Source organism: Orbicella franksi, chromosome 11 (assembly GCF_964199315.1).
Source record: "Orbicella franksi chromosome 11, jaOrbFran1.1, whole genome shotgun sequence".
Taxonomy (NCBI): Eukaryota; Metazoa; Cnidaria; class Anthozoa; order Scleractinia; family Merulinidae; genus Orbicella; species Orbicella franksi.
In genome coordinates, this window is record NC_138155.1 from 15,400,899 (window position 1) to 15,425,531 (window position 24,633).

Below are 24,633 nucleotides of genomic sequence, written 5' to 3' on the forward strand. Positions count from 1 at the left end.
TGTAGCGAATGCGAGTTATTAAACGTAAGCGACAGCGAATAAAATTTAGCGACAGCGAATTGAGTTTAGCGACAGCGAATGAAATTTAGCGGATGCGAATTAAGTTTAGCGACAGCGAATAACATTTAGCGAGCGCGAATTAAGTTAAGCGACAGCGAATGAAATTTAGCGAATGCGAATTGAGTTTAGCGACAGGGAATAAAATTTAGCGACAGCGAATGAAATTTGGCGAATGCAATTTTTAGCGGCAGCAAATGGAATTTAGCGACAGCGAATTGAAGTTCAGCGACAGCGAATCAGATTTAGCGAATATTGAAACAAATGGACGACCATATTAGCCTGTGTCACAACAGGCTACAGAATACTCGGCTAATCGGCCGTGTGACATAAATACTTTTTAACAATCAAAATTCCTGTACCGCAGAAAGAAGAAAATTAATTACCTCCGAGTTCAAAGATTCAAGAGACTCCACTGGTTTCACCTCGATTCGGTACGTTACATTTTACATGTGCTAACCGTCAAAAAGTTTGTGCTCCATTCTACTGCCGAATTTCTTTGTGAATGAAAGTCCTCTATATTTTGAAGACGGCAGAAATAGTGTAGCATTCTTCATCGGCAAAATTCGACTTCGAACCCCGATAGAGCGCGTGTAGTTTTTAGCGATTGAAACCCACAAAGTTTGTCACAGCTACAAAAAAAAACACTCTGTCACCCCTCCCGCCCAACAGATTTTTTTACCGCCCAGCTCTGGGTGGTCACGTGACTAGCCGCAACCAAGAGAGCCTGGGAACGAGGTTGCAGGTGGCAATCGTAGTGATTTTCTATCACGATTATCCATGGTGAATACATGAAGTATTCTTTATTTTTCGCTACTGTTTGTCACTGACGTTTTAATATGGCGAGCCCTGAATATCGAAGAAGAAATCGTTCGAGGTCTCCTCATCAAGAGAAGGGAAATCGTGACGATCGACGTAAGGAAAGGCATCGCGAAAGCAGAGACCAGCACAGCGGGTGAGTCACAACCTTTCTGGCTTAAACTTGTCTAAAGTCGTTGATGTAACCAGAACTGCATGATCTTAACTCAGGCCCAGTTCAGACGTCGTGCTTTTGCTGTGCCGAACTAAATTCAGGATTTAAGTTCGACAAACGCATGGCAGAAGCACGGCGTCTGAATCAAACTTTTGCATTAAGTTCGGCAAGCAATTAAGTTCGACAAGCTCTGCCGTGCCACACGACTCTGGCACGGCAGTGATTCAGACGTCGTGCTTTTGCCACACTTTTGGCGAGATTGCGTTCCCACGGGAGTTAGGAGGAGAATTGCTAAGGGGCATCAGTAAATGCTGAATTTGGTTCGACTCTGGCACGACGTCTGAATCAGAGTTGTTTCTTTGCCGTGCTACAGTCGAACCAAATTGCAATTAAGTACGGCACGGCAGAAGCACGACGTCTGAACTGGGCCTAAGTTATGTTGGTGCTGGACATTTTTCACCACGGTAATTACTGCAGTTTTCTTTTCACGAATTACAATAGAACCTCCTATAAACGATCACCAAAAGATGTGTTACATCCAGGTTGGAGGAGAGACAACCAACACTGTAGAGTTTTAGATGATAGCACCTTTAAGTACTGTGCAGAAATACACTCTGCTAAAATTAATGGCGTTAACTGGTCCAGTTTAATTGATCGAGATGAATTCCAGTGTTCAAACCATTTTTGTTATATTAAAAACACGCCATTTGCAAATCATTCAGTTTGATGATAGGTAGCAAAGATATTTAAACAAACTAACTGACTTAACTAGTTCAAATCCAAGAACATATCAGCTTATGTGTTTTAATGCTCCACGTAGTTGACGAGTCTCTTGGAGAACACATCTTGTACTTAACGAATCTACCACACTCTACACTCACACTCGTATAGACAGCAAAAATGACGTCAAAAGGTGTTCAAGGTCTTTTAACAATTGATTCATCATCATGTTAAAGCATGCATTATCAAGTTTTATTATATGGCTTTGGCTTGTGGCTGAAATAACGCGTGTTCTGATCGGCTAAGAGCGAGATCTGAGCGGTCATTATGCAGCCGTAATGCCCACGGCCGATTACGGATTATGCAAATTAGGAAGAGCCTGGCTCTGAAAATTCAAGCACATTGAAAGGATGAATGCCAATTAAAAACAGCAAGAGAAAGTAAATTTAATTCCAAGTAGCTAAAAGTTTAGAGATTTTTCCCTAATAAAATTTATATAGAAGTCGTTTTTGACTTACCAGCCGGTAACCTTGGCGGGCACAAGCCGTGAAAAACAATCAAAGTTTTCTGAGTCTTAAGTAAGCAGATCTGTCATGCATCATGAGCAGAACACCACAAAGAAACTTATAAGTTATCATCTTAGTCACAACAATTACAGAATTATTGAACTCCGTCACAGTTCTCATCAAATAGATTCCCTCGCTTTAACACAAGCAAGTGTAAATCAGCTTCCAGGATCATCAGATGTAAACAATAGGGCGGTTTCTATCGGCAGCAGTGCCTCTGATAATTACAGGAAGGTTTAGACGTTCACAAGGCTTGAAAAGTTCATCCATAAATCCCCGAATGAAGAGGGCGAAGATATGTTGTAGAAAGCGAATGCAAAGATCGAGTTATTCTGAGCAGTGCATTCTGAAGCATTAGTATTTTCTTTCACTGAAAGACTGTTGGTTTGGACTATTTGAAGCACTTTCTGTCTTTTCTATATGCATTGAAGTTTCGCCACGAAAATCGGAAAAACTCTCCCATCAAGTTGTGGTACCACGATACTAAAATACTTTTTTGAAGCTGTGACGATCATTTTTCCTGTAAAGAAATGTGCGGAATACGTAATACAGTGGTGAAGTTCCCTGACTGTGTAGTTTTGCCCTGGGTTTAAGAGGATGAATGAATCAGTAAATACACACATCACCGGATGTAAATTGACGACTTCCACTCGCATAATTTTTTTCTTTTCTTTTAATTCATGAGCCATATAATAAACAACTTAATAACCTCGACCGTTCGGTCGTTATGGGAAAATCTCAAACCTTGACCTACCGTATTGACCGAGCGATAGCTCGGTCAATACGGCAAGGCCTCAGTTTGAGATTTTCCCGTAACGACCTCACTCTCAGTTATTAAGTAGTTAATGATGCAAGCAGCAAGTTTGGAGAGCATGAAAGAAGTATAAGAGTTTCTTGAAGCATAGCCAAGTATTAATGCTACCTTCTTGCATGTTCTGCAAGTCTCTTGATTGCATTATTTAACAAATAAAGAAGCCTAAGCTGTGCATTGCACTGTGATAAAACATGATGGGCATTTGAGAACACAAGGGAAATGCAGAAAACAAGAGCCACAGGCAAGTGTGTTTTCCACATTTCTCGAGTGTTCTCAAATGTCTGGAGTGTTTTATCACAGTGTAATACATGGCTGAGGCTTCTTCATTTGCTTTATGATATAGAGGTAATGTGGCAAAAAACAATAAAACGCGCTTTTTCAATGTTTTACACTCTGATAAAACATGGGTTTTTGACCAATCAGAGCCTGTGCAGGGTCCTATCAATATTATAAAACTTGATTATGCACAGCTGTTTTAATTGCCAATGGGATAAGTACATGTATATATGTTGTAGGTCAAAATGAAATTCAGGTTAAAATGAAATTCTGAGGTCTCTTAACCCTAATTATTCATGGATCATGAATAATTAGGGTTAGAAAACAAAGGAAATTGAGAATCAAACTAGGTTAAAATCTTTTTAACCTGAATATCATTTTGACCTACAACATATACATGTAATGCACTTTACATAAGTTATATGACCTCTCACACAAAAACGTACACTAATATAGGGTTCTCCCTTGTTTTCAGTACAACAGGTAAAAGAGCATTTTAAACCGGTAAAGCAATCAGTTGAATCACAGCCTTGCTTATTAGGTCTGCTCTGTACATTAGTACATGAAATTGAAATTTCCCCCCGCCGATTCTTGTCAACTTCAGCGCCAACCGTAAATTAAACCTTTACAGATACAAGTTTGCCCTCATCGCTAGGTAGTTTGTGTGAGTGTTAAATACAATACAAAAGAGTAATGGTTGTCAGAACGTTCCTTGCGATTTTCTCGTTGTTCCTGTCAGCTTGTTTCAGCAGTAGCACTTAAGAGCTAACATAGAAAGCAAAACCAGTTTTATTCTTAGCCTTTTGTTTTTTTCAGACACTTGGTCAACCTCTCAACACATGAATCATCAATAACTTGCTCTACTTTCTATCCTGTCCCCTTATTGAATTGTTCACCAGAAGAACATTTCAAAAAAGGAAAGGAACTAATAAAAACATTTTCTTTGAAAAGACCTCCATCTAATATGCATTACAGTTTACTAATTTTACACCTTTGGCTTTAGATGTCAAATGAAATCAAACAGCATTTTAATTTTTAAGTGTTTTATTCTTTGTCTTAATTCTCTTGCCCTAAAGTCACAGAAAAGTAGGCAAAAGCCACTTCCGGGGTATCCTCGCTGTGTTTACATGAAGTGTCACTACAAAATCAGCGGTCGTCTCTCAAAACCAAACGAAATATTGCTGCATATTCGTTTTCATTCATGTTCTGGAAGGGTTTTATTATCTCTCAAAATGTTGTCTGAAAATAGATTATAAACGCGTTTGACCTGAATGTGGAGCATTTCGTGACAAAGATGAAGTTTTCAATCACCACATGTGAATGTTGGTCAATTTAGCAACACCAGTTTTCTAAAGCTGATAGGTGGGAAGTTCAGGGAACTGATTTCTCCACATTGCTTGCAAATCAAATACTTGTAACGTCTAAAATTACTTTACCTGTAACTGTTTCCATTTGTGACCTCTTGCCATTGCTGACGGAGAGAAATGAGAACAACGTTCGTTGTTGCTTCATCATGAAACTGAACGTAAACAACTCCAATGCACGTGCAAAGAAATGACATCTGCCATCATGGAATTGTGGCAGAAAGCCCGCCAAAAATTCATGGATCTTGCCTTGAAGTTCAAAAGCTACAGATAGTACTTCCTAACCATAGCCTGTGCAGTTTATCTTTTAATCTGTTTATTTATTCTTTTACAAGGATAAAATACCGATTACGTCGGTGAAACAACTATATATTTTTTTTTACCTGTTGAATTTTCAAGAATTCCAAGGGATTTTAGGCAGTAATGAGTGGTGCTACAGGTGGTAAATTTTACTGGTTACCGCAAGGCTTGAAAAGGAGGACACTGCTAATAGATATATCCATTAAATGGTCAAAAGGAATTACTAATGAACGGATTGGAAACGGTTGTTCAAACCACTTAAAATGGTTTCAAATACTGTTTGAACTGCCATGGGAAAAATTACAAACGGATGCTGTAAACATTCGAACAGCACAGGAACAAATTTGAACGGATGATGCCAGCCGTTTGTATATTGAATTGCATGAGCTTTTGTTTACAGGTTCTACAAAGTAATTTATACCCATCCTGAACCATGACAGACTAGTGCATGCCTCACTTGGTCTGACACAAATAAAAGGTAGTGAATGGACATGTCGATTTCTATTTAACCAGCTAAAGGGTATGTTGCAACGGATTTTTTATAATGGTTGTTAATTTCTTCTCAATTAAGCAAGTCCAAACCTTCAGATTCAAGAAATGTACAAAGTGCAAGCAAGAGTCATGGCCAAGTTACAAGGAGAGAAGAAGTAAAAAAAATACAGACTATCATGTGATATGTTGATTAATAGTAAATATATCTTATCAGATGTTTTGGTGTGTAGTATCGCTGTATATTTTTACGAGTTGTGCCGTATTTTGACGAGCCTGTAGGGTGAGTCAAAATACAAACAATGAGTAAAATTATAAAGCAATACTGCACACCAAAACATCTAATAAGAGATTTATTATCCAACTGCTGTAGTCAATAAATTTATCAATGAAAGAGAGAGAGTGTGACAGTTTTGTGTGCGCATGCCAACCTGTACGGCAAACAGGTTTTCTACTGTACAAAGTAGTTCTATTGTACAATATCACTGTATATTTGTGATGTTATTTGGACGGTATTTAAAGCAGTTGGGTAATAATTATTATTATTTATTTGTAGTTGACTGAATATCAATGAGGCATGTTGCCAGTCAAGTTGTTTATTAAGTTGCCCGCATGTACAGCTGTGCAGTGTACACAACATGTAGTTCAGGCCATGAAAACAGTCAGTCGTCAGGTCTTAGCGGTGTGACTGGGAATTTGACAGGTCACACTATTGTTTTGTTGGCTGTGATCAATGATGCAGCACAATTCCTGTCCTAAAATATTGTACATGAACATGTGCTTTACATTTACCTGTACATGTATGTGTCATACAGTTTCCAGGCTTTTGTTCCAAAATATTCACTTGCATTTTGGTCATGATGCAGAATTGCATCCTTAAAATACTGGTCGGAACATACATTCTTGAGAACTTGAAACAAACACTGTTATACGAGACACTATATGAGATACTGCAAAATAACTCTACCAACAGTTAGTTAGATAAAAAAGGTAAAGTCTGCATACGAGCAAAGTGGCCCATCAGTCCAGTACTTATCTCCGGTTTCTGTAGCATTAAGCAACTAGGGGTATTTCTACTCCCCCCTGGATGGGATGCAAGTCCATCTCAGTGTTACGCCCAGCATTAAATTCACCCGTACCCATTTATACACTTGGGTGGAAAGAGGCACGGTGAGAGTAAAGTGTCTTGACCAAGAACACAACACAGGGCTTGAACACAGCCCCAGCCAAGGCTTGAACCCGGACTGCTCGATCCGGAGACAAGCGTAGTAGCCATGCAACCACCGCACCTCCCACAATCAACAGTTACATGTAGTTAGGAGAAAGTATGACCCTCAATGACCCTGAGAGTTATACCGTCAGGGGTCTTTCCCCAGCAGGTCTAACCTTGGCGGGCAGGTCAAGGGGTAGAGTCCAGACTAAATGGTAGTCACTGGCCCTCCAGTTTGGGGGTTGGGCGTGCGGCTAATCCCCACACCCCATAAAAATACTTGATTACAGAAACTGAAAAGATGATTGACGAACTCATGCGGGAATGTCATCGGGCAATGTGTGAGCTACCCGATGATAGCTTTCTAAGCTGGAATACTGGTATTATGGTGGATGTGGGGCAAAGCCACAAGGACCCCTGCAACCTGATTAAGTTGCCTGGGGCTTCCCTCCTGACACCCAAAGCTACCCTGAGACTTGGCTGTTGGAATGTGCGAACACTTTATCAGATAGGAAGGACTGCTAATGTCACCAGGGAATTCAGGAACTACAACTTGGACATACTTGGTAGGAGTGAAATACAATGGATTGGCTTTGGAGAACTGAGAACAGCAACAGGTGAGAGTATCTTGTACTCTGGAGCAGAAGAGGAACATCATAGGGGAGTGGGACTTATTCTAAAAAAGGAAGAACATGTAAGAAAAATGCTGCTGAGGTGGAACCCTGTCAACAAGAGAATCATGAGTGCATGCTTCAACTCATGCTATGCAAAACTCACTGTCTTCCAAGTGTACGCGCCCACCAATGATGCAGATGACAAATCTAAGGAAGAATTTTATGAACGACTGGAGCGGGAGGTTGAAACAACACCCAGACATGATGTACTAATTGTGATGGGGGACCTGATTGCCAATGTTGGAAAGGGCAATGAGGATGGGAGAAGGTGATGGGACGACATGGACTTGGAAGTATGAACGAGAACAGAGAGAGGCTAGCAACATTCTGTGGCAACAACGTCTTGGTGATTGGAGGCTCTCTATTCAAGCATAGAGGCATTCATAAGATTACATGGACCTCCGCAAATGCAAGAGATCGGAATTGGAATCGGAATGCAAGAGATCGGAATCAAATCAACCATTATTATTATTATATCATCATCAGTGGTAGATACAGAGGTTCACTGATGGACACCCGAGCAATGAGAGGGGCTGATGCCAACTCAGATCATCACATGATGGGAAAGGTTAGGCTGAAGCTATGCAGCACAAAGAGGAAGGAGAGGACCATCTTTGACATCAAGAAGCTTCGAGATCCCTGTGTCAAGGGGGTATTTTGGCTGGAAGTGAGCAACTGATTCCAGTTGTTGGGGACGGATGACGCAGATGATATCAAAGAGATGTGGGGACAATTCAAGGAGGTCTACAACGAGAGTGCCAAGAAGGTGCTGGGAGAGAAGAGGAGAGTGAAGAGTGACTGGATCAGTGGGAAGACCTACAAGAAGATTGAAGAGAGACGACGGTTAAAGGTGAAAATAGGATGTACACGGTCTGCCTGGATGAAGGAGAGAGCCCCTGCTGCATATGCAGTGAAGGACAAGGAGGCAAAAGCCAAAGCCCGGGTAGACAAGCAGAGATGGCTGAACGACTTAGCAGAGGAAGCTGAGACAGCAGCCAGAAACAAATGCAGTGGTGACCTGTGCCAGCTCACTAGAAAGATAGCTGGACAGGGAAGGAATATGACTTCCATCAAAAATAAAGAGGGCAAGCAACTTGTAAATGAAGACGAAGTCTTAGAAATGTGGAGGGAACATTTTGAGGAAGTTTTGAATGTACAACGACCTGACTTACCCTTGCCAGTGATAGATCAAGCACCTGGGGTCATCACAAGCATTGACACTAGCGGCATCTCAGTTGCTGAAATTAAGACAGCAATCCACCGTCTGAAGAATGGCAAGAGTCCAGGGATTGATGGCATCAGTGCCGAGTTGCTCAGGTGCTCCGAGAAGGATGCTGTGAAACAACTCCACTTACTTATTAATGCTATCTTGAAAGAACAATGTGTACCAGAGGACTGGAAGAAGTCACTCATAGTGAAAGTGCTGAAGAAGGGTGACCTCACTCAGTGTGATAACTATCACGGTATATGAAAGTGAAGAATGATCATCGCAGTTAATTTTCCAATTTAAGCAATTGGAAAGAAGAAGCCTGAAAAAAATCAGGGCTTCAATGGGATTCGAACCCGTGACCTCCGCGATACCGGTGCGATGCTCTACCAACTGAGCTATGAAGCCACACATTGGGAGCGAGGTCAATTAGTTGAGTTCATATCTTCCTGTGAGGAGTGAAATGATGTGAAGTTTATATGAAATAATTCATATATGAACTGCGGTTGTAGATGAAAGTGAAGAATGATCATCGCAGTTAATTTTCCAATTTAAGCAATTGGAAAGAAGAAGCCTGAAAAAAATCAGGGCTTCAACGGGATTCGAACCCATGACCTCCGCGATACCGGTGCGATGCTCTACCAACTGAGCTATGAAGCCACACATTGGGAGCGAGGTCAATTAGTTGAGTTCATATCTTCCCGTGAGGAGTGAAATGATGTGAAGTTTATATGAAATAATTCATATATGAACTGCGGTTGTAGATGAAAGTGAAGTTTGGTATATCCCTACTCTCCATACCAAGCAAATCCTATGCAGGGTCCACATTGACAGATAGAAGAGCAGTGTGGACGAGATGATTAGGCAGGAGCAGGCAGGATTTTGATCTGGAATGGAAACCTCTGAGCAAATCTTTGCACTTCGGAACATCCTTGAGCAGTGCCAGGAATGGCAAGCACCAGTGTACATTAACTTTGTTGACTTTTCAAAGGCTTTCGACTGCATTATCAGAGAGAGACTGGGATGTTATGGGGCAGTATGGCATCCCTGACATCTTTATCAGGTCTTTTCAGGCACTATATCATCAGAGCTCAAGCTGCGTCACAAAGGGAGAAGGTATTCTAGCTGGTTCGAAGTGAAGAGTGGCGTGTGGCAAGGGTGTGTGTTGTCTGGCTTCGTCTTTGTCTTGATCATGGACTGGGTCATGTGGCGCACAAATGATAGGAGACGCGGCTTGAGATGGAAATTCACATCAGTCCTAGAAGACCCGGACTATGCTGATGACGTTGCTCTAATCTCAAGTAGATTTACTGATCTCCAGGAGAGGACTGATAGGTTAGCAGCCACAGCTGGCATTGTTGGGCTTAAGATCAACTCGCGTAAAACAAAGACGCTAAGGGTGAACCACAGATGCATGGACTACATCAGGATAGAAGGAGAGGAGGTGGAAGATGTGGAATCCTTTGTGTACCTAGGTTCAGTACTTGACAAACTTGGCGGTGCAGAAGCAGACATCAAGAGGCGACTAGCACTAGTGAGAACTGCATTCACCAGACTTCAGAACATCTGGAGGTCAGGTAGATTTCTGATTCAGTCATGTCTGTGCTGTTGTATGGAGCCAAAATGTGAAGGGTGACAGCAACTGATCTCGACAAATTGGATGTGTTTCACCACACATGCCTTAGGAGAGTGCTGAGGAGATTCTGGCCCAACCATTTGAGCAACGAAGAGCTGTACGAAGCCTCAGGGAGTACGCCGGTGTCAGTCCTTATACGAGTGAGAAGATGGTGATGGTTAGGGGAAAAGTCCTGACAACATCTTGAGGACTGCATTGTTGTGGGCACCTGAAGGTAAAAGGAGGCGAGGTCAACCGAGGGAGACGTGGAGAAGAACCATGGAGAAGGAAAGGAACAAGCTCAGATGGCATACATGGGGAGCTGCTGCTGCATCGGCCTCAGACCGGAATGGGTGGCGTGATCTTCCGGCCGGCCTCAAGAGTCCTCATTGGCCCGATGAGGATGAGTGAGTGAGTGAGGAGAAAGTATATTCTCTGTTGGGAGAGTGGCATAATCAGGGAATAGGGTCCACCTTATTCTCTTTTAGAATGCTCAGCTGTATTATACAATAAAATGCAAGCATATTTTTTGATATATTTTACTTTTTTCAGACTACATATTCCAGAGACAGAAGTAGGGTCAGAGACAGACAAAGGCGTGAAAACCCAGCTGAAGGTAAAGAGAAATTATAGACCAAGTTAGTTACTTGTCTGAACATTATCATGCATACAAACTTAATTCTATTACTGCAATTTTACTTTGAATTCTTCATTATTCTGCAGAAAGAACATCCCACAACAGAACTGGTGACAGAGGTCATTCTGCTAGGTAAGAATTTAGGTATCTAGTGCCTTAGCAGGAGTGTTTTTAATTACTTTTTTCACTTTTTTCTTTTCTTTTCCTTTTTTTTTTGTACAATATTCTTATATTATAATTGATCAAATTCAACCATTTGATTGAAATGATAAATTATAATCTTTGGCACGTTTTAATTGAGTTTGCCATTGGCCTGCCTACGTCTTAGCCTGGTAATTACTTAAACTGTAGACAAGGCATTGTTGGCTTACTAAGGGTGGCTTTGCTTCACCAAGTTTGATTTTTCAAACTGTAGTTCAGTTGCTTGTTGCTTGCTTTGTCTGATTACTGATACGTGAAAGGCAATATTATTTCAATGTGTTTGTCTGCTTTGCTTGATGTTGTTGGTCCATCATCAATGAATTGATGAAAGTGCCGATGGTTGAGTCAAGGAGATTTGATAGTTACTTGACATTAATTAAGAAACATCTCCTCTAGGTTCTCCCATTCACTTATGAACAGTTCCCAATAGATGAAAGGTGCAGGCTTGATTTAACACGGTTTTGCTGCATGATCTCTTGTATCTGCGGTCCACATGGTTTTGATAGAGAGGGAGGTTTCCGATAAACTGACGTAGTGTATCTCTGGAAGTGTGTTGTTTGTTAGTGTCCTCACTGTATTTACCTTATTGCTGGATGGCAGCTATTTACAGTTATTATATGGCTAGCTCCGTGGGCTGGCAAGATGAATCAAATCCTGCACTCTAATTGGCTACCCGAACAGGCAAGATGGAGCTATCTTGCTTGCTCGGGACTACCCGCCATGTCCCACAAGAAAAAATTTCCCCAAAAGCCATATAAGAAATCTTTTATTGACCAAGCTTGTTCGGCCAAGATGGCTGGATATTGGCCTCATTCTTTTTTTGCGTGTTTATGGACCAAGATGGAGTCGAGGCCCATAAACAGGCAAAAAAAGAACGTGGCCAATATCCAGGGCCATCTTGACCTCACACTTGGTCAATAACCCATATTTATTATATGGCTAGCTCCATGAGCGGGCAAGATGAATCAAATCCTGCGCTCTGATTGGCTACCCGAGTGGGCAAGATGGAGCTATCTTGCCCGCTCGGGACTACCCGCTGTGTCCCGCAAGAAAAATTTCTGTGAAAGCCATATAATAAATCCTTTATTGACCAAACTTGTTTGGTCAAGATGGCTGGATATTGGCCTCATTCTTTTTTTGCGAGTTTATGGACCTTGACTCTGTCTCGGCCCATAAACACGCAAAAAAAGAACTTGGCCAATATCCAGCAATCTTGACCTCACGCTTGGTCAATAACCCATACGTAGTGTTGACAAAAAAGATTTAAGTATTGTAGCTGCTGGTAGTGTTGCTAGTACAGTGTCATCAACATTCCACTCGTAAAATTCTTTTTGCAACTAGATATTGCACTCCAGCTTTTCCTCGATTGAGCACAACAACAAAAATTAGACTGGAAAGGCCCCTAGGCTAGAGAGCCCATTGGCATGCCATTTAGTACTTTCTTGTAGATCAGAGCATGCCATTGAACTGGAAGAGTTGTTCTTTTTATTGAAGTGTTTTTAGCATTGTTAGGCAGTTTATTTCTTATTATAAATAAAACATTTTTCCAATACATGTTTATCTAGTTGTGTTGAATTGTTTTGGTATTTAAAAGCAAATGGGAGTAAACAGTTTTGGGGCGTCATATTAAAATTCTCAGTCAGAAATATTTTCTCTATTATTAAATTAGTTTTAGCCTTTCACAATAAATGTAAATTTTTAACACTGAAAACTTCATTGAAAATAGCTCCTTTAGGAGCCATCACTTAAATAAAAGTTTATGACCAAGAACAATGATTTACATACACTGATTAATTTGTTTGTTGATAATCGCTAAGCTTATGGTGGAATATAGACATTCAGTTGAGGCTCTTGTAGCACTAGCAAAAATTTTTTGGCAGAAATAATAACTGGCTATAAGCCGAACCCCCTACATGTATTTTTTGGAGATTTCACTTATTCCCAGTTTTATTTGGTGCAAAAATCGATTGGCTTATTGGCAAATAAATATGGTACTAGTACATGTATCTTGGGATGCAGAAAAACGAAAAATGTGTAATATTTAATTTTTGAAATGTACATGTCCCTCTCTGTGGGACAGGTATTTTAGCTCCTGCATGGTTTTAAATCTCTTAGCTGGACTGATGTTTTAACCTGTTCTGGGAGCTTCATAAACTATTTGACATACATGTGCTTGTGGCCTTGGATGAAAGTAACTCAAGAAATAGTTTTACAGACAAACTTTTTTTTTTTTCACACAGCCTTTATTCAGTAAATGAATAATTATTTTACATTTTCTACAGTTGCATTGTGACCTTGTTCAGTCACATGACCATAAGTGGTTGAATATGGGGGCAAGGGGGGAGGGGTGGTCATAGCCTCATCTCAGTAGTATCAGGGCTCAAAAAAAAAATGAACAATTTCTAGCTTGCTCTTTGGACAAGCAGCTCTCAAATTTTGCTTGCCCTGGGCAAGTCTTAGTCTACTTTTTTTTTTTTAATCTGGTTGAAAGACAACTTGCCTGGGCCCTTGCCCATTGGGCATGTGAGAATGAAAAGCTACTGCACTACCGTACCATTACCAGTAGTAAATTAAATCTACTTGTCTGGAATGATCGGAGGGCATTTTTTTTGTAATGCTCTTTATGCTTGCCTTAATGAAGTACATTAACATTAACATTTAGGCTGGAACAGGCTGTGGACGAAGAAAGTAGAAGAGAAAGCGACGTGCAAGTTGAAGGGCCTAACTACAACCTCTCTGGAAAATTGACAGAATATTCAAACACATACAAGGTACATTGTATGCCTCTCCTGTTAACTTCACTTGCTGTTATGGAGCATATGCACATGACGTCATGGCAGCCATATTGATGTTCCAAAACAATGACACGGTGGCCATGTTGGTGTACCAAACCAATCCTTTGGGAGTTCAACTCTTTTCTTATGTAAACACTTTCTTTTGTTCCAATAAATTTGCATGGCCGCTGGACACAAGAGTGCATATGCTCTATATTGTTTTCATTAGCCTCAAAATGTACATTAACATGCTACTATAATAACGAAATTCACATCTTTCCTTTCTAAACCATTTTAAAACAAGAACTAGTAGTCTGTATGAGGAGAACAACGCTGTTTACTTTTATTCAAATATCCCGTTTTGTTCCAGAGATAGTCAAGTTTTTAAAATTTGCAAATTAGCCAACTTGTGATGATGTCATAACTCAACAAAATTTTGACCAAATGTGATGAAGAGAGATATCTCAACCAATTTCTGTCAGAAATGTTGGATTCTTGGCAGTAAGATTCTACTAAATGTGCTCCACAATAAGAGTTTAACAGTGCTGTTACCATGCCAACATATTGGGTTCAAGACTTCCCCAATATTAAAGGTTTTTCTAGCCACCTTTGGCATTCCATTTTGATATTTGCCAATGGTGCGTCATCTGCATGATCCAATCAGCATATAAATACATTAGCTCAAGTTCATGACCTCATGAAAATTATTAAAATATTGAATCAATTGGGCGTGGACTGGAAAAGAGAGATTTGACCTGGAAACAGAATTTTTTATAGCCATAGATGTGTTACCTGTACAACTACATTAGCCTACCAAGTTTTAATGGTCTGTGCTGCAAATTGACTGAGATAGCTCTATTTGACTGAGAAAATATTTGGTTGAGTGCATGATGTCATCAGTCATCTCATTTGCATATTTTACACAGTTTTCACACTTAAATATCTCTGGAACTAATGCAGATATTTGCAAACAGTAAACTGCATTTTTTTTTTTTCTTTTGTGGAATTCTATGTGATAAACCTAACATAAAAAAATCAAGGGATAGAAATGGCAGCACTTTGAGTTGATTAAAACAATGATCAGCTCTTTTTTTGCTTAGTGCACACCCCTTTCAAAAGTTTTTTTTTCAAATTTCATGTTCTTCCTAAATTCAATTTATGCTGTAAAGGAAGAAGACCTAAAAAAAAATGCATTTTTTCTTTTTTTTTTCTTTTGTGGAATTCTATGTGATAAACCTAACCTAAAAAAATCAAGGGATAGAAATGGCAGCACTTTAAGTTGATTAAAACAATGATCAGCTCTTTTTTTGTTTTGCTTAGTGCACACCCTTTTCAAAAGTTGTTTTTTTCAAATTTCATGTTCTTCCTAAATTCAATTTATGCTATAAAGGAAGAAGACCTCAGTGTTTCCCACTCTCACTCACAATCTAGCCATTTCAGTTTTTACTAATTGTAACTGCACAGTCATGTAGTTGGTTACTTTTCTGATGTCTGGTTGTTTGTTTAAATGCATGCTTTTACATGTATTGAGCATATAGTACATCATGGTAGCAACAAAGTACATACGGCACATTATACACCCCTGGTTCAGATTTTTTCCTCTCCACCTTAGAAAGTTGTCCATCTTAAATAGAGTTCTTGGCTACAAAGAAACAAGTAAAATTCAAGCTGGACTCAGCCTTACAGAGTTTGTGTCAGGCCGAAAATGGTGTCCGCTTTCAAATTGATAGAGTTGACTGTACGTAACTTGTACTATATATTACTTACTTTCTGTTGTTAGGGTGTGGTCATCAAATATAATGAACCTCCTGAAGCTAGAAAGCCGAAGACAAGGTGGCGTCTTTATCCCTTTAAAGGGGAACAGGCCATGTGTAAGTTAAATGATGCTTGACATCAATAAGCAAGCAGATGTACAAGAGCGATACCCTAACCTCCTGTGCAACTCACCAGATTTTCATTACTATACCAAGGCCTAGCTCTAGCTAGTGTGGTAATGGTCTTGATAATCATTAAAGGAGTGGCATTGGGTGTTTGCATCTACATACATGTAGATGTACATGTTCTGTAACAATTTCATCTCACTTATTTATCCAACCCATGACTACAGTCATACACAATCATGTAAACAGGCCTGATCACAACACTTTACAGTACATGGTATGTTTCTCACTCCTGTCACTAATGATACTGTACAGTAAGAAATGCAGACAATTGAATCACTTGAGATGCAGATCACAAAGTTTTGACCAAGTGTATGGAACAATTAATATCTCAAAAATGGGCAGTGATTGATGCATCGTCCATTGTTCTGTTGTTTCGGTGTGAAGTTGTTCCCGCTGTAATCTGCTGTTGTTGTGTTCCTTGACCGTGGGCATCCACACCATGGGATCTCAGTTTTACTATCCATGTTGATGTTGTTACATGTAGAGTGAAGTGTTATGTAGACCTTGGTGTGTACTAGTGAGGGTTGCTCCAAAGAAGATGATAGCCAGTCTTGTGGGCATGCTCTGACAGAGGTTTAGGTACGGGCAAGACAAATATCCTGGTAGTGCTCCTTGATCCTATCCTGCATCAATCTCTCAGTTTTGCTGACATAGACGTCCCTACATCTACAAGGAAATTGTGTAAACAATGCCCTTGGTCAGGTTAATAACGTCCTTTGGTCGTACTAAGTCCATACCCTTTGTGGTTGTAGGCAGTGGTGAAGTGGCTCTGATAATCCCTTCACATGGGCAAAATAACAGTGAATTTGAGCTCAGTCAAGGGCTGTGCTCTGGGGATTTGTCTCCTGGTCTTAAAGAGCTGGGCTAGGGCAACCATTATTTTATAACGAGGTAAAGGTAGTCTTCATAAATACATATATGAGCCAAGTGGTTCATCAGGCAGGAGCTTATCTCTGGTTTCAGTAGCATGACCTGACTACATGTAGAAGTACATGTATTTCTACTTCCCCCTGGATGGGATGCTAGTCCGTCTTGGGGCTACCCCCCTCCTCCCTCCTCCCTCCCCCACTCCCACACACACACTAAATTCACTGGTACATTTTTATACACCTGAATGGCACTGTGAGAGTATAAGTGGGTAATGTGGAGGCACTGTGAGAGTGAAAGTGTCTTGGCCAAAAGCACAACACAATGTCTCCGGCCAGGCCTTGTACCCAGACCACTCAATCTAAGGGCTAGTGAACTAACCACATTAGAACAAAGAGCAGATGATAAATGCTTGAAGTTTTGTTATGAGGCACTTCACTTAGTGGTAAAGGCTTTTAAAAATGGTATTGCATGATCATTCGACCTCATCACCTGATGAACACAAGCAGTTAGCATTGAAAAGGTGATCTACACCTCAAGTGACTACATTTACTTCATAAGACAAATGATATATTTTTTAATATTATTGTATCCTACCACAATGAAGAACAAAATCCTTTTTCACAAATTTACTGTTTTTTTGTTTCAGCTGTTATGTACATTCACAGACAAAGTGCATATTTGCTTGGAAGACAAAAACATGTATGTATGAACACTCTTGTCAACTACAGACTGTACATGTACATGTACATGTACATGTAACTATTACCACTGATAAATAGTTCATATAGTATGATCATCTGGGTGAGGGTAGTTCTGAAATGAACTGTTGTTGGTGACTGACAACATGACCACCTGAGTGGAGGTCATCTTCAGAGCCAAGTGAATAGTGTTTGTCAGTCAATGGCATTACAAGTCTGGTCTGTTGAAAGTGATTGGTCAGTTTAGCCATGATGGTATTGGCTGTAAGACTTGTTTAAAGTTGGTCAGCAGTCATTGGTCAGTTCTAATCAGTTTCAATCGGTCTATTATTAGTCAATTAAGTCGGTTTGTTTGAGGTCTGCTTATTGTTAGTCAAATTAAGTCGGTCTGTTAGAGGTCTGTGTTCTGGTTTTTTTTATGTCATGGTTATCTTGTTTGTAAGGTGCCAGTAGTTGTTGACATCTGTTAAGAGGCATTTGTTCTAAGTTAGTGTACCAGCTTTCCAGAGTCACTCGTTGAAAATAGTTTGTGCTGTAGGTTAAGCACTGAGCAGAGTCCCAGTCAATGCTGTGGTTTGTCAGATGGTGATGTATAGCAATGTACCTTGTTTAGTGTTCTTGAAGTCTCCTGTAGCTCAAAGTATGTTTAAGGTCAGATGTACTCTACCCTTGGGAAAACATTTTTTTCTGTTAGATTGTGTTACTGACTTAACAATAATTACATGGCAACTTTTTTAGTTAAGTGTGACCGAACATAATGGTTAGCATCACACATTTTTGAGATCTTGGTGACATATCAAACACGAAAGGCCTAGTTTGACCACATTCACAGACACCAAGAAGATTGGAATATTATTGATGAACTTCGAGATGTTTGAAAATATAGTCAACGCGGTCTCAAGAATTTGATATGTGTATTTTCAATTGGAAATGAAACTAAGGAGAAATTGTAGAGTAAAAATCGTAAAATTCATGCTGCAGTTGTAATTAAGATCAGTGATCTAAACACTGTGAGTCATTGTTATGATTTCCTTTGTTTAGACTTGATGAATTATTGATGAGTTTGAGAAATATATTTTATGCTTTGTTGTAGACTTAGATTCTAGGTGCAACAAGAATGTCAAGGGCTAAAAACACATCTATCTTTATTAAACGGTTCCTGTGTTTCTTGCAGATAGTTGATATTTCACTAGATCACCCATCTTGTTCAAAACAACATGCAGTTCTTCAGTACAGACTGGTGAATTATGAACGAGCTGATGGCACTGCAAGCAAGAAAGTTAAGTAAGTTATAATCTCGGCTGCAGCCTCGGTAAAAAGTCTGCATACAAGCCAAGTGGAGGCTGGAGCTTATCCCAGTTTCTGTAGCATGAAGCGACTAGGGATATTTATATTTCTTTCCCCCCTGGATTGGAAGATAGTCCATTGCAGGGTTACACCCAGCATTAAATTTGACGGTACCCATTTATGCACCTGGGGGCAGAGAGGCACTGTGAGACTATAACTGTCTTGCCCAAGAACACAACACAATGTTACCGGTCAGGGCTCGAACCTGGACCGCTCGATCAAGAGTCGAGCGCACTAACCATGAGGCCACCATGCCTTCCATATAAAATAGTTTTTGCTATCTGATTACATACCTTGGGAATTCTCCCTTTAGGACACGACCTAAATGGCTTATCCAGGTTTGCTGTAACTCTAACCATGACGCCACCACACCTCCAGTCTTTGTACTTTTTGTTATTGAATTTTTGGTGTATTGCTTAAAACAAAAACGGAAGATTTTTGTGATGTTTTGATGCTATCTATTGCTTTTTGTGGGAGGCGCGGTGGCCTCATGGTTAGTGCGCTCGTCTCCAAATCGAGTGGTCCAGGTTCGAGCCCCGGCCGGGGACATTGTGTTGTGTTCTTAGACAAGACACTTTACTCTCACAGTGCCACTCTCTACGCAGGTGTATAAATGGGTACCGGCGGCCTCAATGCTGGGGGTAACCCTGCGATGGACTAGCATCCCATCTAGGGAGGAGTAGAAATACTCCCAGTTGTTTCGTGCTACAGAAACCGGAATAAGCTCTGGCCTGATGGGCCACTGCACTCGTATACAGACTTACTGCTTTTTCTGTAGGGCTTTTACTTGTATGGCTGAAAACTAAAATCGCAAAAGGGTGCTTTGTCACCTTTACATGTGCCTCCATTACTAATAATTCGTGAGTTGTGCGTGTTCTGTGATCTCGAATTGCATTATTATTTCCTAACTTTTGGTAAACTTGAATTTGCTTAATTTTCTTTCAGGAAATTACTAGAGGAATGTGTGTGTGCTTATCTTGAAGGTTGATAACTGGATTTGTTTGTTTTGAGACAGATGGATCTGCATGCCAATGACCTAGATTTGGGTTATTTACTGGTTAAGTTAAACTTGTTAACGTTGTTTGTTGTTTATTTTGTGTGTACATTTCAGGCCATACATTATTGACCTAGATTCCATTAATGGCACATTTCTTAACAACCAGAAAATAGATCCCAGAAGATTCTATGAGTTAAAAGAAAAGGTTAGTGTGCTTATACATGAGGGTTTGTATGTGGTGACGATCAAAAGAGCGGGCGGGCGACGAGCGGGGTCTGGGAGAGATAAGGAGAGGTCAGGATTGGGTGGAATGAGGTCAAGTGGGCGGAATGAGGTTTTTAAAACAGTGCTTGCAGGCTCACCTGTCCTCTCCTTTTCTCTCCCGGATCCTGCTCGTCGCTGATCTCGCTCGTCGCCCGCCCACTTTTTCGTTTGTCCTCACTGATCGAGAGCCTGGAACAGGCTAAGTCATTTATTATTTATTTATTGCCAATAAACCTTTAGGCCCCTTCCACATGGACGCGCTTGCGTCAAACAACATTTTGCTCGTCAAACTTAAAATGTGAGATGTTTCTCGTACGTGTGAACCAGAAATCAAGCATAGCGTTCATCTGGGTAGAATTATCACACAAGAATACGGAGAGAAGGAAAATCAATGACAAACCAATCTGTATATGTAGCCTTACAGGGGAGCAAGCAGGAGCAATCCTATTAACAATAACTTCATTCTTGTGTTTTTAGTGAGGACTTGTTCACGACATGACTTTTCTACCTTTGATTGATCGGATTTTTTTATAACTTGATACCCTTTTGTACCGAACAAACCATTCCATAAGTTTGTTGCAGTACGATTTATCATTCAATCGATCGATCAATCAATCAATCAATCGCTCCGTCACTCACTCACACTCGCTCGCTCGCTCGCTCGATTGATCAATCAATTAATCAATCAATCAATTAATTAATTAATTAATTAAGTAGTGTCAAAACGTGGGTTAAGGTTGCCCTCCTTATCCAAACAACCAGAAACCCGTGTATAAAACTCTTGACAATAAGTAAGAATAAAGCAGCAAAATAGTAACAGAAGGGTGTACTGTTAGCCAACATAGTGGTCTAATGTGTCCTTTAATTTGACTTTTGCAGGACGTTCTAAAATTTGGTTTCAGTACAAGAGAATACGTGATTCTAACAGAGAAATCTCAAGATATGGACGAGGATGAACCAGCTGAGGAGAGAATTCAGTCATGAACATACCACGGGACAAGACTTACATGCTTTTTTACTGCGTAGCGTACAATGAAACAAAACGATGCGGACACTTTGTGTTAACCCCCCACTTATGTTGCCTCCCTTAAAAACGTTATTTTCGTATTTTATGAAACCCAGAAATAAAATTAACAATAAAACATCATGCTGATGGATATTTCAGCTTTTGCTAGGGCTGGGACAATCCAGTTTAGTTGTATATCTTACACAGCTTCTTTTGCTTTATGAAAATGAAGGCCAAAAATATGAAAAACAAATTAAACACCTCACTTGTTAACTCATTTGGGTACCATTTTCCGTCCAGTGTGACGTGACACGCAATGTTTCCTATGTCTTTTAAATCACGTCACAAATCACCTGCGACGAGTAGAGCTTTGTTATGACTGACAGTATAACTGGCATCATTTTCGGGTTTGGTTATGGAAGGACGACACGAAGTATAAAAGTAGAAGATCCCACATGCAGGCATCCATGGAACAATCGCGTGAAGAACTTACTGCGCAACGTGGTCGAGTGTAAAGACAACGTTTAATACTTTAAAAGTTGTACTTCCCCAACAGACCCCCAAGACAGACAACAAACACAATTTGTGCTTTGGCACATAGAGAAGTTTATTATTAGATAACACTCGCAGTCAAAACGATAAACGATGAAAATAATAAACCTCTCTGTTATTCAGAACAACCCAGGGTGGGTAGGTGGGAAAGCAATTTACTATCGTGTCACTTACAAACCACGAACAAAAGTGAAATATGATGAACAATAGTAGGTTCCGTTGCGCAATTAATCCCTTTGAGCACATGCCTGCCCCAAGGGGGTTAATTAGTAAACTATATGCACATTTTGGCGCATTGGATCGGCCTCTCTTTCCAAGATACCCCGAACCCCTATGAATTAATTACTGCTTTTAGACTTGAAAGAAATGTTAGGGGGGAAAACAGTTACGAGCTCTCCATCGTAAAAATACCTCAAAAATATGTCACGCAACTTAGACGCAAAACTCTATATTAAACGCCAATCTAAATTACTTCAATAATGGAAAGAACTTAGCGACAATTTGGTGTAATTAGTTGTTCTCAATGGGTAGTTATCAGTGGTTGGTTGGTTGGTTGGTTGGTTGGTTGGTTGGGTTCAGTGATTTTCAAAGAAATCTCCGTTTCGGTGCAAAACTCGCAGACAGGGTTGTAGACTAGGGGAAAGGAAGATGACTTCTTGAGTTTTTACTCTTTTCTTCGTTTGTGATAAACGCTAATAATGGAAAGAACTTGGCGACAGTTTGGAAGGTGGTAAGTTCTAACGGGGTAGTTTTCAGTGGTTGGTTGGTTGGACTCGGCGATTTTCAAAGAAATTAAAGCTCCGTTTCGGTTCAAAAATTAACTGCTGTCGGTTGCAGAGTTGCGAAACAAAGCCGTCTTCCTGAGTATTCTCTCTTTTATGTTTTGTAGACTTTAAAGCGCCAATTCATGATTATCCCTCGAGGGTAATCTACATAATATCCAAGACATTTTCTCTCACAAGTAAACGAATAAAACCGGTCAAAATTTCTTACATGTTTCAACAACAGATCAAGTATGATAAAAGACAGAAAAGGGAAACTCTTGCGGGGCCACCCGTATCCTTCATTTTGAAAGCTTGCTCAGTAAAAAATTGAGAGTTGTCCTTTTCTGATGTCAAATGATGGCCTTCCACGTACTCTACCTCTATGGTAGAAGCTCTGTAACCTCCAGGTTGTGACTGATTTACTCTTTCAGTCTCTACCATTAAACTATACACCCGGATATTTTCGGAAATTTTTGAAGAGTTTAAAACATTTGGAATACGAAGCACACTGCAGTGTGCTTCGTATTCCAAATGTTTTAAACTCTTCAAAAATTCATCACTTTTGTTATATTCTTTAGCGATTAGTTTCCTTTAAAGCTATCTTGTTTACTCAGTGTTGTAAATACATTTAATTTCACTCTTTCGCTCCTTCCTCCCTTCCTTCCCACGCTTCTAGTTAACTTTAAAGTGAATCCACTGACTGATACACGGTTTGTCGATTAGTCACTGAAAATTCGGGCCATGGGTGGTATGAATGTCGATGGATTGTAATTGTTTTTAGTTGATAAAGTGCGCATCGATCAAAATTAACAATGAAATGAATTCGTGCAGAAAGTAATTACAAACTAAGTCAAAGTAGTAAAAACGTATAGTCGCTGAGACAAGCAATGCAATAAAGAATTCATATTAACATCTTTTATTGTCAAGCCGCTATTTCTTCTACAACCCGTCCTTTTACAATTATTTTCACTTTATTTCATTTTTAAATGTCCCGCAGCAAGATTCCAAGTTTTGTTTCTTAATACCAAGCGAATATCATGCCCATCACCTCATGTCCTCTTAGGCGGCTTTTATCTTTGGTTAAGTTGGCTTGTCAATTAGGGCAGCCTCTTGCAGACAATGCCATTGGGCCAGCCTGCAAGTATGTGGCAAGAAACATCATTCCAGTATCCAGATGCCCTGGTAGGAAGTTGTTTTCCCTGTGCAGTATACATGTGGACACATGGCTCTCCACCTTTGCTATTCGGTTCACCTGGAGCCCAGTTCGTGTAGACTGGAACAGAGTGATCATACCAGTAGAATGCGGTTGAATCCCAGTTCAGCCCGATCCAAACCTGTTTTATTGATTTTGCTTGCTGTCTCACGAGTTTCAGGACAAACTCGTTTTCTTCAGGACTGTTGATCTTCACCAAGCCTCCACCCAGGGTTCGGCAATACGCTTGAGCCTGGGACCGAGTCTTGATGGAGCTATTCACCAAGTAACAGTTGTCGTTAAACCGCGTCCAGCCACTAGGACAGGGTTTGCCTGGGTATGAGTTGAAATAAGAGACGTGTCATCAAAAATCAATTAGCATCGACAAGAGTTAATACAGAACTGTAATTTACAAGTTGTTCGATAGGTTAATACAGCACGACTTCTGACTACAGTCAACTATAGTTAATCTCGAGGTATTTTGTAAAGACGAAGAATCGATTTGGGAAGATCGATGCAAGTATGAAATTCAATCGAGGGCCTTATCAAAAACCTTTGTAGTTTTTGGCTTAACTTACCAAGAGTCTCCTCGATATTTTCCAGAATTCCGGGATCCTGTTTTTGCACACTAGGCAATGCTGAAAGGGAACCAGAAAAAGGTGAGATTTAGTCAGAACCGAAAGCCGATAACGTAGGCGCCAGTTATTCATGGACTGGAGCAATCTTGTTGTCTTCACTTCAATGGACTGAAGAATTTACATCAATTCGAACATTGTCAAATCGATCACAATCTACGAAAATTTTAAGAGACAGTCAGTAGCAAAATTCGATTTGGCTTGTGTACTTGCTTCTCAAAAGCCTGTTTTTTTTCAGAGGATTTAAAGATCTTGATCGCGAGTTTTATTTTACAGGTAGCTGAATTATACATTTTTCTGTGCGTGTACTAAAACCACGAGAAACAAGTTCCCGAACCATTTTAATGGCGAATTAGTTTTGTTGTACTTTTTAGTAGGTCAGGATTGTATGAAGAGTGATTATTCTAAGATTGGCGGGCTTTTTGGGTATACAGTATCTAATACAGTATCTATTTTGGGTCGCGTTTTTTTTCAAACCAAAAAATCTT

The 24,633-nt window shown here is 40.1% G+C and overlaps 2 protein-coding genes and 1 pseudogene across 2 annotated transcripts; all 3 read left to right on the forward strand.

The window, feature by feature from the left end:
• The first annotated feature begins 782 nt into the window (after positions 1 to 782).
• On the forward strand, positions 783 to 21,275 carry LOC145502511 (smad nuclear-interacting protein 1-like). Its single transcript, XM_081481817.1, has 10 exons — positions 783 to 1,012; positions 5,642 to 5,717; positions 10,818 to 10,881; positions 10,989 to 11,034; positions 13,766 to 13,874; positions 15,658 to 15,748; positions 17,337 to 17,389; positions 18,563 to 18,672; positions 19,847 to 19,937; positions 20,876 to 21,275. Exons 1-10 carry the CDS (start codon positions 897 to 899, stop codon positions 20,978 to 20,980), a joined length of 861 nt encoding a protein of 286 aa, XP_081337943.1. The 5' UTR covers positions 783 to 896; the 3' UTR covers positions 20,981 to 21,275.
• Positions 5,726 to 8,122, forward strand: LOC145502510 (protein CFDP2-like; annotated as a pseudogene).
• LOC145502512 (uncharacterized) lies at positions 8,165 to 9,377 on the forward strand. Its single transcript, XM_081481819.1, has one exon. The coding sequence runs from the start codon at positions 8,165 to 8,167 to the stop codon at positions 8,912 to 8,914; it is 750 nt and encodes a 249-aa protein (XP_081337945.1). The 3' UTR covers positions 8,915 to 9,377.
• Positions 21,276 to 24,633: the final 3,358 nt, after the last annotated feature.